The sequence below is a fragment of the Gopherus evgoodei genome, chromosome 5 (genome assembly GCF_007399415.2).
Source record: "Gopherus evgoodei ecotype Sinaloan lineage chromosome 5, rGopEvg1_v1.p, whole genome shotgun sequence".
In the NCBI taxonomy this organism is placed as follows: Eukaryota; Metazoa; Chordata; order Testudines; family Testudinidae; genus Gopherus; species Gopherus evgoodei.
The window spans coordinates 122,102,694-122,119,509 of record NC_044326.1 but is presented as its reverse complement, the minus strand read 5'-3'; the positions used below and the strand labels follow the sequence as shown (position 1 = coordinate 122,119,509).

Sequence of the window (16,816 nt, the reverse complement as noted above, 5' to 3'; positions counted from 1 at the left end):
AAAGCAATGAAAGTCTCTGACTTCAATGGGTCTTTGGACTATTTCCCTAATAGACACTGCTATGACCGTAGATGGGCAAAAACATTACTGACAGCAGTAGGTTTGCTTGACCCTTTCTTTTCTCTTACATTTTGGTGGTTTTGCTCCCCAAATAATGTTAAAAACAATCAATGGAAATGCTAAGTATTGTGGATGGGATTTTTCGAAGGAGCCTAGGGCTTTGAATTTCAGTGGGATTCAGCCACCTACCCCCTCAAGTTCTAAGCTTCTGTCTTCTTTTTGTATTATCTAAATTACTGTAAAGTGGGATTACTCGAGTGTTCCCAGGATCAGATTCTAATAGTATATGTCGGACCAATTGTTTAAAATATACTTAATAATTAGAAACAAATGAAATAGATGGGATTATAAAATGAATGAGCCCTTTGGGTTAAACTCTGATGTGGTTGCGACACATGGTAGTTTTCTGCATATCCTTGGCAAACTTTTCGTATTAAATTGAAGTACCTTTAGGGTCCATTGTTCTAAACCAATGATTTATATTTGACCATGTTCTGCTGCATAGAGGAGAGTTACCACATCTCTTCCAGGAACAAGAAGCAGTGGGTGGTGATCAAGGCAAATCAGCCAGGTGATAACCACCACAGAAAAGTACCATCTCCTGGACAGGCTGACGCATACTAGTGCAATCTGGATTCTTCAAATACCAACAGACAAAGAAGGGCTTTTTGGATAAATAGCCTGAGTTTAAACTGACTCAGGACATTCTTTCTGATCCAGCAAACTTACAGGACCCCTTGTCCGTGGGGGAGGGAGGGAGCAAGCAATCCTTCATGGGAAAGGATTGGAAGGACTTGTCCCATTAAGGCTCCATAAGACTGATAGATGACCTCTATAGTATGCCACTTAAGCTTGGTTTGGTTTTGGTTTTTGGTTTCTCTGTAATGCTTTCATCTTAAGAATAGATGTGCTTGCTTATAAAGAGCTGTGTGGTGACTTAGAACTGTGCGCCATTGTTCTATTTATAGTCTTTGAAGAGAAAGCAAAGCACAGATACTGGCCTGTTGAGGCAATTGGGCTTACTAGAAATATCACAGTGTAGGCAGGGAACTGTGCAGCTAGGAAAAACCCTGGTCAAGAGGGAGAGAGCTGTGGGTCTCCACCCAAGAGTGGCAGATGGGTCTGCAGCCTGATTGGATGCCCTCAAGGGACTATGGAGAGGGAATACAGATGTAGTTGCTGTGACAGTGGTAATAAACAAACATGGACACTTTTAAAAGGGACACTAAATTCTTTGTCTTTGCCTAGTAAAGGAGGCTTTGGGGAGAATTAATCAGACAGATGGCGGTGAGGGAGAATGGAGCAATTTTTTATTCTTCATTCAAACTTATCTGACATTACTTGTGAGGATTTATTCCCTTTATGCAACACTCATTCTAAGTTTATCTGAGAAGAAGAGAATTTAAAATGTTATTCAACCTTCAAGAGGAATTTGAAGTTGACACTATAAAGATAACACGGGCATTCCAGAAATTGTATGTGGTGTTAGAGTACATGCTGACCATAGCAACTTTTTTAAAAAATGTAGGCAATTCGAGATATGGCCATGCTCAAATGAGAAAGTGTAGTTGTTGTTGTGCTCCCAATCCTCAAATAGCAGAGCCCTGGTTCACTTCTTACTCCTCCTGATCTCTTTGGAATTTCCTACCGTCTGTCCAGTGCTTCCCTCTTTCACCTGATAAGTTCTGTTTCCTTCTCTATATCTCTGCACTCCTGATGCCCACTTAAAATTCCATTCCCCCTTCAGCAGAGCCCCAACAACCGTCTGCCTTCTCTGCTCTTTAGACCACCACAATAATCTGGATGCTTTTCAGGTTTATAAGCATCAGTGTGTTGTTTATTAGGTCCCCTCTACCAGTCCATCAGTGCAGCTTTGTGCAACTATATACAAGTGGACATAAACTTCCCCCGAGCCCCTTCTCTGGAGAGGGAAAGAAACCCCTGGGTCCTGCCAGCTTCTCCCTTGCACTTCCTTCCTCTTCTTGAACTGTGTTCTCAGCTAATGGGTAGATTGCTCTTATTAGCTTCTCAGCCCCCTGCCTAATTAAGCCATTGAGCACCCATCTCTCAATTTAAGTCCACTCCAAGTGTGTAATAACTAGTACTTTAGGGACCAGGGTGCAGGGTCAGTTCTAGGCTCCTACCACTTGGTCACGTCCCCCAAGACACTTCTCTGTTACAGCAGACGTTGAGAGTTCTGTGGAGACTCGGAGCCACTCCTTCCTCAAGTAGGGATTGACTTGGGGTAGGAGGTTTCAGTAACTGACCTTGTGAAAGGCTGGAAGAACAGCTAACCTCTCTGGCTTCTTCAAAGTGACACACAGGAGCAGCCATGGGATCTCCTCTCACTCCAGAACAGAGTTTCAGAGGAACAGGCTGGGGTCAGTTCTCTTCCCCATCCCAATCAAGAGGAACCTGGGGAAAAGGCTAGACAATCTTGTTTGCTGGAGGAATGAGGTAGTTCGTCAGGTGGACATGTTGGCTATTGATGGGTGGGTGGAGAGACCTGTGAAAGCATCGGGGAGATCAATTCCTGATCAGCAAAATAGAGCAGGGATCAGCCTGGGAAAAGTTAACGTGGACTAGTACTCTGCTAGAAATATTAGTATGATACATAGGCTGCGTGACAAACCGTGAGTTGTGATTAAAAATAGTCATTACCACTTTCTATCTTAAAGAGCTGGGTTAGTGCTAGAAAGATTCTGAACAGCTTGTTCATGTGTTTATTACAACCAGACTGAAATTATGCAATCTTCTTTTTTCATATTGGCCACAGTTGATTTGAAATACTTCTGTCAGAAGTTAACCCTCAGATTTTCAAAAGGCTTTTTTGTTTTTGTGCAACTTTTTCCTATCAGATGCTGATTAGATTCAACATCTAGACTATAAAATGGTATTGAACAGTATAACCTATATTATAATACAATTAAATCTGTCACCCTGAAAATAAGTTCAACACTCCTCCACGCCCCCTTTGTAAAAGCTGTAAAGTATACAGACTGTCGTCTTCTTGCTTCGGTTATTATCAAGTTTTATTTGTTCTCTGGCTCTAATATCCACTGAAGATTTTCTCTGTCAGTATTAACTTCTTGGATCAATAAATTTTGATACTGATCTCAAGAGAAGACAGTGTCTGCCCACTGTCATCGCACTTTTTACTCTTATGGAGAAGCAGTTGTAACAAATTAAATTGCCTTCTTTTAGTGGATGATACAGAAGACATTGCATGTATTTTATGGTACAATTAACCAAGTCTGGTACATTGCTCTACATACAGAATTCTGCCTTTAATCTGATCTTCTGTCGGAAGAGAGTAATCTCAGTTTATGAAGTCAGGTAAATCTGTTTTCATTTATAGAACTGGTGCTGACACAGTCTAACCAAGGTTGGAAAATGACTAATGTTTTTAAAGAAATGCTGCCTTTACAATAAGCCCCTATATATTAGTGGTCTGGTAAATTACTTTTAAACCATTGTACATATATTATCAGAACTGAATATGCCTTTTCAAGACTTTTCGTCTGTCTCTGATTTATTTTGCCACATATGAAGGCTTTGCATTACTCCAAGCTGAAATATTTAGATTGTCATAATGTTGGAGGAAATAGTTTGAACTATTGTAAATAGCAGAATTGTATAGGAAAAACATGGAGAACTGGGAGGATAACAACAAACGTAATAGGGATATCCCTTTGATCTGATTAGAGAGTAGTTTGAGGCAACATATAGTTTTGAATTTCAACGCTACGTGACACATACAAGAGACCTTACTGGAGTTTATACAGGCTTTAGAAACTACTGCATGCTTACGCAACAAATGCAGTGTGCTGCCAGAAGTTGTGTTTCTTAAGATACATGCCAACATGTACAAACACAATATATGGCAGCTATCCTTTCTTAAGAGGAAGAGCTCTTGACAAAGTATTTTGGTAGAAGTTTTATTTGTATATAGACAAAAAACCACACCCTGTGTTATAATCACACTATTAAGGTTGCAATGTCAAACACAATTAGGAAATGCCAAAATTGAGGTTGCCTGTGAACATTAATTTGACTTTACTGTTCATATGCATTATGAAACCATCTTTAATTATGTGATCACATCCTGTCTTTTTCCTCTGCCTTCAAATCAGGCAGCTTCCTCTATCCACAATGTGTGGGTGTGGGTAGGATCATGGAGAGATGGGCTCCCTGTTCTGTGGTCTGGGGCCCAGGCTCATGTCAGCACCGAGCACCTGGAAGTAGCCATTGGAGGGAAAGTTTGGCTTCAACTAGTTAGCCCTGTGCTGGAGTCAGAGTGTTCATTTACACAGTGGGATTGTCCATATCCAGTGTGGGCAACACTAGGATATGTGAAGGGCTTGAACATACTAAGTGAAGATGGAATCTTAGGAGATTTTAGCTGCCACAGTCTAAGAAGTCTATACTGAGCATAGGCAAATGTGACTTTTCAAAGACACCCAAATGTAACCAAGTTATAAGTATTTCCATGGGGATGGCAAAGCTACATCCCTGAGACATAGGTCAAACTTCAAGTCTTTTTTTTTTTTAAACTAACTTTTACAAAACACTCAAATCACAGTAACCTCTACTGTGTCATCACTTATCCTAACTTCAATAAACTATTTATCAACAAGCATTCCTAACAGTCTTAGTTGCAATGCACTTCTGTATCAAAGATACCCAAATTCAAGGTTTTCATCCACTTCCTTCAGTCTCAATGTTGACTCTTTCCTTCCCTCCCATTCTGATGAGCAAAAACTCCAAGCCCGCAGCTAACAGTCTCCAGACACCTAACTTATTCAAATTAACTCTTAATTATGTGGTGTTCTATTTTATGAATTCAGTGTGGCATGTGAGGTCTCTACCAGGAGCCAATAGCTCACTGGCCCACCAATCATTGCAAAATGTATATATAGCTAATGTTGAAAGAATTATGTATCTGCACTGAAAACTGTTTTCTCTAAGGTGTGTGAGTTTAAAGCAGGTCACCAGAAACAGGGATGTGTTGATGTGTCTCTGGTACCCTGCAGATGGATAACAGAGCTTGCATATGCCAAGAAGTTTGTGTTGCCTGAAGCTGGTGAAGTCAGGGAGGTCACACCTAGCGGACACAGACAAGACTTACTTATACTTAAGGCGGGTGGTGATCAGATGTCTCACAACCCTGGGTACCCCCAAGAAGTGACCCAGTGAGTCCCTACTCAGTTTTCTTTTACTGTACTAGTAGTAATTATTAATAACTTTGGAGAGGTGGTAAAATTGAAGCTGCATTTAAAGCTTTGTGTGAATACAGCTTAATTACTTGCAATATTAGTCAACATGACACTGTGATGAAATCATGAGATAACAATAATCCAAAATATATTGAAGATGAAGAAATGTGTAAATGCTTAATTTTAATACAAAGAAAATTGTGGGTGCTATTTTAATAAAGAAATTCACAAAGAAAACTTCATTAAACATTAGTAGCGGTTGTTCTCATCAATCAATTAAAACATTAATAAAGCATAGACATATGATTATGACTCAAAGGTTGAAAAGTCAAGTGCTCTGAAGTTAGGAAATGGCAGAATGAATGTTGCTCATACAACCTAAATTCAGCTGCTTTACCTGTATACATTATGATAGTCTTTTCTGCACATAACTGAAGTCTGTATCTGTGAAAAGTTTGGTGTAAGTGACTTGCTCAGCATTATGTGGGAAATAGGTGTTAATTCTTCCGGCAATTCACTCCTTCGTTCACTGCACACCTTCCAACTTCAGCAGATAAGTCAGGGGTCCTATAGGCAGATTCTTTTGGTACTCAACTCCAATTCATCACCAGAGCACACTTGTCCCATGCACTGAATGAATGAGGGTTCCTGTTGGGGGAGGAAGGGGAAAGAGAGGGAAAATGATGTCATGTAACTAATGGCATACACGCAAGGGGCCAAATTAAGTTTGCATAGGCAACCTTCATTTAGGTATTTTCTACACTGTGTGTTCAACTTCACAATCTTTAATCCTTAACTTTGTGTTTCCTAATTCTTTCTTGGTGAAAGCAACCTTGACTAACAGTAAACAATGCTTATCATAATTCACAAAACAGTCTTGCTCAAATAACATCAGAAATTTGTGATAGGAGCTAGGAAGGGAACCCAATTGTGTAGTGTTGTCTAGATAATTCAGAGAGAAATTGATTTAGTTTCAGGCCGGTTGGCTGTTTCTGTGAAAACAAAAGTGGGTTAGAAGATGTCAAATATGACTCTGCTCTGGAATAATTTGTCACAGAAGTTCTTGAGATGTACTGAGAGCTTCACGCTGCAATAAGTGATTCTGACAAGTATACCTTTATCAGCCACAAAGGAAGAAAGGGCTGTTTGGGCATTTTAGGTTGTAAATGCTTCCCTTCAGGAAGGGAAGCTGATGGTCTTGTTCAAAGCAATGGTGTTTTTTTTTCCTTAATTGCTCAAGAAACTACCATTTGTTACTTACTATCTTACCTGATTCTCTGCTGCTATGAACTGCCATATCACCATTATACTTAATTAATGTACATTAGTAGAGATATTGGCCAAAGTTCCTAACTGTAAAATTATTGAGATGATTGGAAAAGTTCACGACAAGGCAGCTCCAGAATTTGGATGTATTTATTTTTGACTCTACATTAGACTATACTCGAAGACTACCCAGAAACTGCAGCTCATGCAGAGTGCAGCAATCAGTCTGCTTTTTCAAGTTTCTCCTGCAGACCACACTATGCCTGCTCTTTAAAGGCTCCATTGGCTTTCAGTTAATTTCCAGCTGCAAATTAGAATGGTGGGTTGAGTTGTAAAGTTCTTTGTGGTTTGGGCTTTATTATATTGAAGACATAGTACCTTCAGCAGTGAAGATAATTTTGGAGTGCACAGCTTGGCAGTCCTCGTATTTGTATGTTTTTGGGACAGGGGAAACTCATTAGAAGGTCCTCAATTTGAATTTGCCTGGTCTGAAAGAGCTAGCTTCTGGTGACTTTCGGGGTATCTTGCAAAGTCGATTGTATTTATTCATGCATCCAACAAAGTGGGTATTCACCCACGAAAGCTCATGCTCCAATACGTCTGTTAGTCTATAAGGTGCCACAGGACTCTGCTGTATTTATTTATTTACACTTCTAGAGGGGGAGTGAGCAGAAAGTGTTTTGGTTTTGCTCAAGGAGTTTTTATTGCTATTAGTGACATTGTGACAGTTTAGATTGATTATGGTATTTGTCTGTATAGTATTGTTCACCTAGAAAGTATAAGCTAGATCAGTGGAGCTACACAGATTCATACCAGCTACAGAATTGGCCCTATGGTGGGCATATTGCATAAGTAAAATAAATACAATTGTTCTGCAATGCAGTAGAATTGCACAGAAACCAAATGGCACTTTGGCTACACATGCAAACGTGTCTACTGTGCTGTCCATTACTTTTTAAAGTTTTTTTGAAATATTTCCTTCTCATTGAATGCCTGTGTTCTCTCTTCGTCTCCAGGCATGCTTTATATTGCTTGTATTTTTTTTGTCCAGGTTAGTTTCCTGTGAGTGTTTGTTCAACCCTTTCCTTGTAGTGGCATGCCACAAGTTAGCATCAGCATTAACAGGTAGTCAATATTTCAATATTGTTAGTTACTCCTGTGCTTTATACCAAGGTTTCTCATACAGAGGTCACTGCTTTTGTAGGGAAAGCCCCTGGCGGGCCGGGCCAGTGTGTTTACCTGCTCTGTCTGCAGATCCGGCCGATCGCGGCTCCCACTGGCCGTGGATCGCTGCTCCGGGCCCATGGGAGCTGCTGGAGGTGGCACAGGCCGAGGGACTTACTGGCCACTGCGGCCAGTGGGAGCCGCGATTGTCCAGACCTGCGGGTGGGACAGGTAAACAGGCCTGCTTGGCTTGCCTGGGGCTTTCCCTACACAAGTGGCGACCCCTGTTTGAGAAACCCTGCTTTATACTAACCTCCTTGACATTCTTCATATATTTTTTTCTTTAATTTTGATGATTTGACGATTAAGAGAAAATAAATGAATCCAGATTATCCACTTTGGTTTGGTTTGTATGCAGCCAGGGCATTTGTTCCAAATAGTTCCCTGATACTCTTCTCTAAATGCATATATATCTGTGTGCATATCTTAATAGCTCATTCATTTTATTGGGTGTTACATCAAAATGTGTGCAGGGTGCTTACTTTATCCATAAGTGAAGTATTTAAATTCTTAACCCGTTCTAGAGACTATAGTATAGCTTGCTAGTAATTGTTAGATTTAACATATGGGGTGTTTCTTCTTTTACTTCTTTAGATGAAAAATTGAAGCAGCATCAAGTAGCTAAACTGCAAAACACAACATATTCATGTCCCAAACTTAAGTGTTAATACTGATTTGTTTTTTCTTACAGAGTGCGGATATGAGTCCTGCCAGTAGTACCACTTCACTTCCTGTTAGCCCACTTACTGAAGAGCCTGTGCCTTTCAAGGTAAAGTGAATTCATTGTAGAATAAATATTTTATGACTGTTGGCTTATTATGTTGTGTTTTCTGTGAGATGCCCTTAATAGCACTTCCCTTTTATTAAATTGGTACCAGCTAATATCTTAGCATTCTTCTGAGCAAGCCGGTAACATCATTGCATGCGCTTGAGAAGACGTGAAAAATAAAATGGTTTGATTATAGGAGGAGGATTTTTCTTCTGATGATCAAGATTAGAGGTCTAAACGATATTTGAAAAACAAACAAAAATATTTTTTCAGTCTACTTAGATTGTGATGTTTGTGATATCTCTGATATTTTCCTTTTTCTGCTTGCTTTGTGTTTCAATCTAACTTATGCTTTTGTACATCAATTTACTAATCCAGCACCATTAAATCCTCTGACCAGAAAACAGTTTTACAGTAGATCCATTGCAAAACACATAAATCTGATATCAGATCATACTAAATATTCTTAGGAACTTTGCTTATAAAAGAAAATAATATTTAAAATATTACTTCGTAAATGTACTATTGGGCCAAAAGTAGTAAAGAAATAAAACAAATAACACTGTAGAAATGAGACAGCTGAAATGGGGCTAGCATGGGTCAACTGCTACAGTTCTGTAGCTAAATCCAGCTGATGATTGCTAAAGGTGCTTTGGAAAGCAGTACTTGAGTAGCCTTTATCATGTCACAGAGAGAGTGTTCCTTTCCATTATATAAGTGAGAATGCATAGGTGTTTTTGCTTAGTCAAACACATTGACTTCTTGATGCAATTGGTTTTGGGTTGCCCCCCAGCCACATGAAGAGTGGTGACTGAATGACAGCTTTAACATAAATGATCTTTACTGTGCTTGGGCATGAAACTAAAGAGCATATACTGAGGAATTACTTAAACAATGGCTACAGGGCACCAGAAGAAGAGGGAGCAAGAGAGCGTGTTGATGGTTGACTAAAATGGTTCCAACATAGTTGCTTTTGCTGGAGTTCTGAAAATGGAACTGCTTCTTCTATGGGTTATAAGATTTGCTCTGCCTTCACAATCCAAATACTTGAGAGTATAAATATTTTTGCATAAAACGCACTAAAATACTGTACTCTGTGTTTGCATCTATTCTTTTCTTAGCAAAGGAGTAGGGATTTAATGGAAATTGGGACAGTAGTGCACACCCATGCAGATCCTAAGCTTGATGCAGATGATGGGTCAGTTTTCCATTTACCTTCTTCTGGTGTCTGAGACCCAAAACTGTTCCAAATCATTGCAGTTGAACAGCTTCTCTAATCTGCATCTGTGGGAGTGGCCTGTTGGCACTGTCCCTCCGCTCCCACTAATATCCTTCTAATCTGATGGGAATCCACAGCTGCCTGTTTAAGGTGGTTTTTAAGTGCCCTTTGTGGTGTTGGAGCTGAGGGCACAGCATCAGGACCAAGAATCAGACCCACATTGCAGAAACAAAATTCAGTATGTTAAACTCCTCATCAAGGGCCAGATTCTGTTATAGACCCACTAAATTCATCAATCCTTCCCAATACTCTTGAAATCAGTGAGACTACTTGCAGAGCAAGGTTACTACTCAGCATGAGTAAGGGTGAGAATCTAGCCCTAAACAGTTAATCTCACCATTTAGGACTAGATCCTCAGCTGCTATGAATCAGCAGAGCTCCACTGACTCCAAAAGATTTAGGTCAATTACAGTATAGTGCATTAACTTTAAAAAGAAGATGGTGTTTGAATGCCTAAGACTGGCTTGTAAAGGAGCCAAATAGTCAGTGTTGTTCCAATAAGTATACTTAAATGTTACTTCATTTCACGCTATAGGCTGTGAAAATGGTACAAGATACTCACAATAAAATCAGCATGTTTTGACTGCACCTATTTATCACTGGCCCCTTCTTTCATTTCCATTCACTTTTGAAAACAGTATAACTACTTTGTTCTAGAATTCATGTACATTTTGAGGTCAGACACAAGAGAAAGTCAAATACATCTCACAGCCAATGCCATTAAGTAGAAATAAAGTAATATAAAATGCAACAGTTTTTCTGTTGTTGCTTCCTGACTCACTCTAAGAGAAAGCAATATTGTTCCAGCAGTAATGTGAGTGAGCGGTTTTACAAGCGATAGCCCTTTGCAAATACTGTCAGCATGTAATATTGGCTTTTGATGACAGGCAATGTATTACTCTGGGCAGTGCGATCATAATCCCTCCCACCTCTCTGCTCCCATGAAAAGAACAGAGGTGGAACTAAACAACAGAGTTACAAACACTAAATCTTTGGGATAGTTAATGATCTTCTGTATGCTACTGAGATGTTACATTAGATTGTGAAATTAAACCAAATCACTACTCATGATCTTTCAATACTCAGATTATCTTAGAAATTATAACTGTCCTTTCTTGTATTTCTTTTCTATGGGAGAAAATCTATAGTCCTCTGTAAAGAAAGAAATCCCATAATCCTAATCCTATTATCCAACTAGACTAAAGCAAAATTATAATTGTAATGCAGAGTCCTTTGGGTTATGTGTTATATAAATGCAAATTGGTGTTAAGACTATTGTTGCAACATTAAGGTTATGATTTTAATCACAGGAAAATTGGAGGAAAAGTTCCCAGAATGATCCCTGCTATGCCATTTCCCATACCATTCATAACATCCCAGATTAGTTTGTGGCCCAGCTACCACCTGTAATGGATCCTGCAGCACTTTGCCATCATATTTACCACTTATCAGATCATGTTCATTTGTGAACTCCAAATTATGAGAGAGCAGATCTGGAAAGATTCAGAGGCAACTCCCAATTCAGTGAGAGAGGCAGCAGCTGGACCCATTTCTTTTTCTTTGATGCAATCAATTCAGGTATTTCAGTGAATACAGCATCTATCTGTAGTTCTAAGTGTTGCACAAGCATTAGAATGCAAACCTTGGAATAAAAACAAGAAATGAAAAATCCCCTCATAAAAAATGAATAAATAAAAAATAATTAACATATTTGAAGACATTCACCTCATTACTGTAATGGAAGAGTCCAGCTTTTGCCTGTAGGGAAGAGGAACTTTGCAGAGTAGCCAGAAGGCTAACACATCAGTGCATGTCTTCAGTACACTTTCCACACATAGATAGATTAGCCTCACACTTACATGTAGAGCAGCGTTCTGTAGTTATGCATTTTAGAAGTTTAGCATAAAAATCTTGTTCAGACATGCCCATCGGTGCCATTTTCAAATGATCTTATCCCGTTCAAGTCAAAACCACTTTTCAATTAAACTTTCAAAGACATTTTTCCTCAACTTTCTATCCTCAGCTATTTCTACTGTTAAAGATTTTTTAAAAAAAGTTTCACTTTCCCTCTTAATGAAAAATAAAATTCTGAATTTTCTCATTTTCATCTGCATGTTTTTTGCTGAAGCTTTTTTTGTTTGGTGTGTGTCAGAAGAATCTCTTTTGGATAGAGCTTAGTCCCCCTAGCCCTCATGTGGAGTGTCTTGTAGGATCTGGGCCTAAGCCTGAAAAAAATTCTTTCTGAATATTGAAAATTGTAGAAAGTTAGGAACAACTTGAAAACAGGAGGTTAGAATGGAAACTGCCATATAACATCAATGCTAGTGGTCATCCTTCATTATACTGATTAAATAGCAACCAACGTGAATAAGATTTCATTACATCAAGTTACATCCATACTAATTTCAAGCTGTTAAAGAATATTTTTAATGTAGTGAGTACTACTTTGAAACATTAGCTTGCTAGTTATTAATTTTGGGGGGTACATGTATTTTGAAAACCAACCCAAGGAAGGTGTATGTGTGTGGGGAGGGGGAGCAGGAGGAGAGGGAGGGGTGTTTTTCAATGAAAACTTAACTCTTTAGATCAACTTCCAAGGCATCATTTGGTGGTATTTTCAGGACATGATCATTTCCCCTCCTTGCTCAGTCCTACTATATGGCCATTGTGGTCCATTAGCAATTGGGAGTTGAGGATGCTCAGGACTGTTAACTGGAGTGGCCACAAATGTGTGATAATGCCAGACATGTAAACAAATATTCATCACTGATGAAACCACCCACCGGAAAGAGATTTTTTCCCTAGATTTCTGGTAGATGTGTATGTGTGGGGAGAACTAGGTCTTGTAAATTTGATATTTTTTCCTGAGATGAGACAGGCTGGCTGCTTTTTCTGCCCGTGACCCTTTTCCTCCTTCCACGTTCTAATGGCAAACCTACATGATATTTGGGGTCCATTGAAATAAATTACACATGGCACTTTCTGTGGGGTATCTTTCTGTCCATGTTGGTTGAGGAGTCTCTTAACTGGAAGAATACTGCAGAAAAGTTATTAAGCATGTCCTAAATAGGGTGGTTGCTTGTGCAACAACCTATCAGGATGAGGAGTCACTAGGGCTACCATTACATTAAAACTTTATCTGTACAAGTCAGGAAATGACTAGTGTAAGTTTTTAAGAATGGAAGGCTATTTGCAGGCAGGAATATGTTAGAGATTAGCACCAAACTTTTAATGGCAAATATTGGTTTTAACCATACATAGGTCACCAACCTTATTTATAAACACACTTTTTTATTTTTCAAGTACTGCTGGAGTATAATGACAGAGCCTTTAAGAAAAGAAGACTGAGTCTATCATTTTATATTTGTACAGCACCTGGTACAATGAGGTCCAGGTCTGACTGGTTTGCAGTTGCTATCACAGTATGAATATTAATTGTTGAACTGCATTTAAGATGCAGCCTTAATCTTTAACCTATTTTACTAATTGGACATTAAATATAAGGTACAAATCCCTGTGTTCTCTTTGGCCTATTTTGATGGAGCTGAGAATATCCTTCAGCATTTGTTATCCCAGACTACTGTGTTCTGCCTTCTGTAATTAGTACTCTTGATGCTAATTCTGAGAGTGAGAAATGACAGCAGCAGCACAGGTAATGAAAGTGAGTAATCCTTGGCAATGCTACTGAAAGGGAGGATAGGACTCTGCTAATAGTTATCCCATTCATCCTCTAGCTCTTTTTCTGCAAATCTGTTTCTGTGGGAGCTGTAGCCTGGATAATGGCCATATTTAACAATCTTTGCAAGTGCTAAAGCATGTGATTCTTTGGTAGCCAGTGGCATTTTTATGTAGATCTATATCCTGAGATATACTTTCCATCTGGCCAATAACCAAGCTGATATTTTATAACAGAATTATTTTGAACAGTCAATACAGGAGTAATCACAAATGCTGGATAACGTAGCTCAAATAGCTTTGTGACTGATTGCTTTGTGGATCGAGTTAAAGAATGTGCCCTTGTTCTAATGTATTTAATAGAGATAATCACAAATCTGTATTATACTAAGAGTACAGTCCATTCCTGATGACACAGAACATGTTTACAGTTTAATTAAAAATATCCAGTCTATGTTTTAAGCATTTGGTTGCACATTCTTGAATGAGATCATTTTAAATGGAACAATTCTTTCTCCTCCAAAAAGCACGTTCATCAGTAGTCACAGTGGTGGTCCTGCACCTCAAGGGTAAACTTTTGTATGTAGTCATAGCCTGAGTTCGGTTGTGAACTGATTGGGGCAGGGCCCCCATCTTATAGTAAGTCTGAAGAGTTCTGTGACTCTAATCTATATATCTAAACCTCCTTACCATAGTATCTGAGCATATACAAATAAGTACACCTCTACCCCGATAGAACGCTGTCCTTGGGAGCCAAACAATCTTACCGTGTTATAGGGGGTGAAACCATGTTATATTGAACTTGCATTGATCCACTGGAGTGCGCAGTTCCCCCCCGCCCCCGGGAGCACTGCTTTACCGTGTTATATCCAAATTGGTGTTATATCCGGTCGCATTATATTGGGGTAGAGGTATATATACAAAGAATTTCTCCTGAGAACACCCCTGTGATGCAGGTGTTAGGACTCCTGTTTGCGCGCGTGCTCTCTCTCCCTCCCCCCCCGCCACCCCCATGGGCACTCCTAAGTGTCATGCCTCAACCTACTCTTCTCCCAGAGTAGTATCCTGCAGTTCACCCCACTTTATACTGGATCAGTGATCTACAACACCCCCCATTTCACAACCCTATTTATTCTGGCTGGCCCAAGTGGGTTTGGGTCTGTCTGTGGAATCCTCTCTGGGAACTTGTGAGGAGTATGAAATTAAGTGACTCATGACTGCTTTATCAAAGACAAGTATGATTTAGTTCATAGAAACTTAACAAGCAGAGAGAAACAGGATTAAAACAATATGTACCAATATGTATCTTCCCTTGCCTAACTTTTAACCTTCTTTGCAAATTTAGATAGGCTAGCTTATTCCAAATCTCCTTCTGATTCAGAGGACCACCTTGCATCTCTCCAGACCCCTTCACCTCCCCCCTCATGTTTCTCCCCCATTGAGTCTTACTTCCTGTTCCTGTTTGGGAATCTGTTTGTATTTTGCTTTCATGGGTAAGGCTTCCACCAAGAATGAGTAACTGAACCTGTATTTGCTGATTCATAGTGCAAAATCTTAACCATATGACCCGCCCCACACCTTTCTGTCCCAAATTTTGTGTGCATATGCTATTAATCTCTCTTCAATTTGGCTTCTTTAATTTGATGAAGCTCTTCAACTTACTGGATTGATACAGTGGGACTTTCTTGTGAAAGGCAGAGAAAAATCAAAATTGGATGCAGTTCACTAAAGCAGCCCTGCAGATCTTTATGGTATGATGCCTATTCTTTTCTGTATAGGTTTGATACTGTGCTTATCACTGTAGTATCTCAAAGGGACTCCTAAGTGCCTAAATCACAGTTGAAAACAACTTTATGCTCCTAAATCATTTAGTTCTTGCAATGCCGAGAAGAACAATGTCTAAATATCTTCAGAAATCTAGGCGTGAATGCCTTACTGGAAGGTGCTTCAGTCAATCACAAATTATTAGGTTCAGGTTAAATGAACATAGCATGTCACCTTGAGCTATCCAATTACTGTGATAAACGCCCAGAAACCTCCCTGCTTCAACAGCACCCTAGTCATGCTGCACATGCCCTGACCTGGGGTTACAAAGGGTAGGCTTCTTCCTGCTGAGTATGGCATAAATTCTGTAGAATTACAATCCCCTGAAAACCTGTCATAAAGCCAAAGACTAAATATTTTCCCTCAGGCTCCCTGGAAGGACCTGGCCATTCGAATGCATGTCTTAAGTTTTCAAAGACTGTATTTTTATTAGGTTTGTGGCTGATTCTTCCTGCCTTTGCCTTGAATCTCTTCAGGCTAGTGACTGATGTACAGAGTAGAGTAAATCTGTTACAGGCACATGATCATCCAAAAACAAAACCAAAAAATTCTGGTACATCCCAATAACGTACGTCATTAACAAGATCAGAGCTGTTCTTTTGACCACCCGGCAAATAATGGATGACTGGAAAGCTTGTTCAGTGATGATTATTTATGTTATGTCATATTTGCTCTGAATAGCAGCACATCGGAGAGGGAACCTCAAGGGCTTATTCACAAGATATGATAGTGTCAGAACATCTGTATTTGATACAAAAGCCATTCACCCCATGAAATGTCATCGCAAAATGTCATGAGATGACTCAGTTTGAGTCCTTTCTTCAGTATCTATTTTTCTGTAAAAGATAAGGCCCTATAAGGCTTAACTGAAAGATCTATAGTTGTTGGGTTTTTTTATATTATTAAATAAGTAAGTGAGATTGTTGCAAGTATTCTTGGGAAAGGTAGCGAGACATCTCTACTATCTGTTGCTATGATGTTTAGGCTATAGTCTGTATGTGATATTGTGGGGGGGTGGTGGTCAATAACCTAGTCCCAGATTTGGACCTTAGCGTCCAAAATATGGGGGTTAGCATGAAAACCTCCAAGCTTAATTACCAGCTTGGACCTGGTAAGCTGCCACCACCCAAAAAATTAGTGTTTTGGGGCACTCTGGTCCCCCCCAAAAACCTTCCTTGAGGACGCCAAGACCCAAATCCCTTGAGTCTCACAACAAAGGGAAATAAATCTTTTCCCTTCCCCCCCTCCAGGGGCTCCTGGAGAGATACACCGAAGCAACCTCCGTGAATCTAAGCAGAGGGAGTCCACCCTCTCTAATTCCAGTCCTGGAAACGAAAGCACTTCCCTCTTCCCCCAGAGGGAATGCAAAGTCAGGCTAGTAAATCTAACACACACAGATCTCCCCCTGACTTCTTCCTCCCACCAATTCCCTGGTGAGCTGCAGACTCAATTCCCTGGAGTTCCTCACTAAAGAAAAACTCCAACAGGTCTTAAAAGAAAGAA

The 16,816-nt window shown here is 39.7% G+C and overlaps 1 protein-coding gene across 4 annotated transcripts in view; it reads left to right on the top strand.

Moving 5' to 3' along the window:
• Window positions 1-16,816, top strand: part of CCSER1 (coiled-coil serine rich protein 1) — a 1,155,265-nt gene that overhangs the window by 569,083 nt on the left and 569,366 nt on the right. For all 4 annotated transcript variants that reach the window (XM_030564825.1, XM_030564826.1, XM_030564828.1 and 1 more), the window contains exon 7: window positions 8,458-8,535. In XM_030564825.1, coding sequence (XP_030420685.1) covers window positions 8,458-8,535 — 78 coding nt within the window. The remainder of the gene's footprint in view (window positions 1-8,457; window positions 8,536-16,816) is intronic.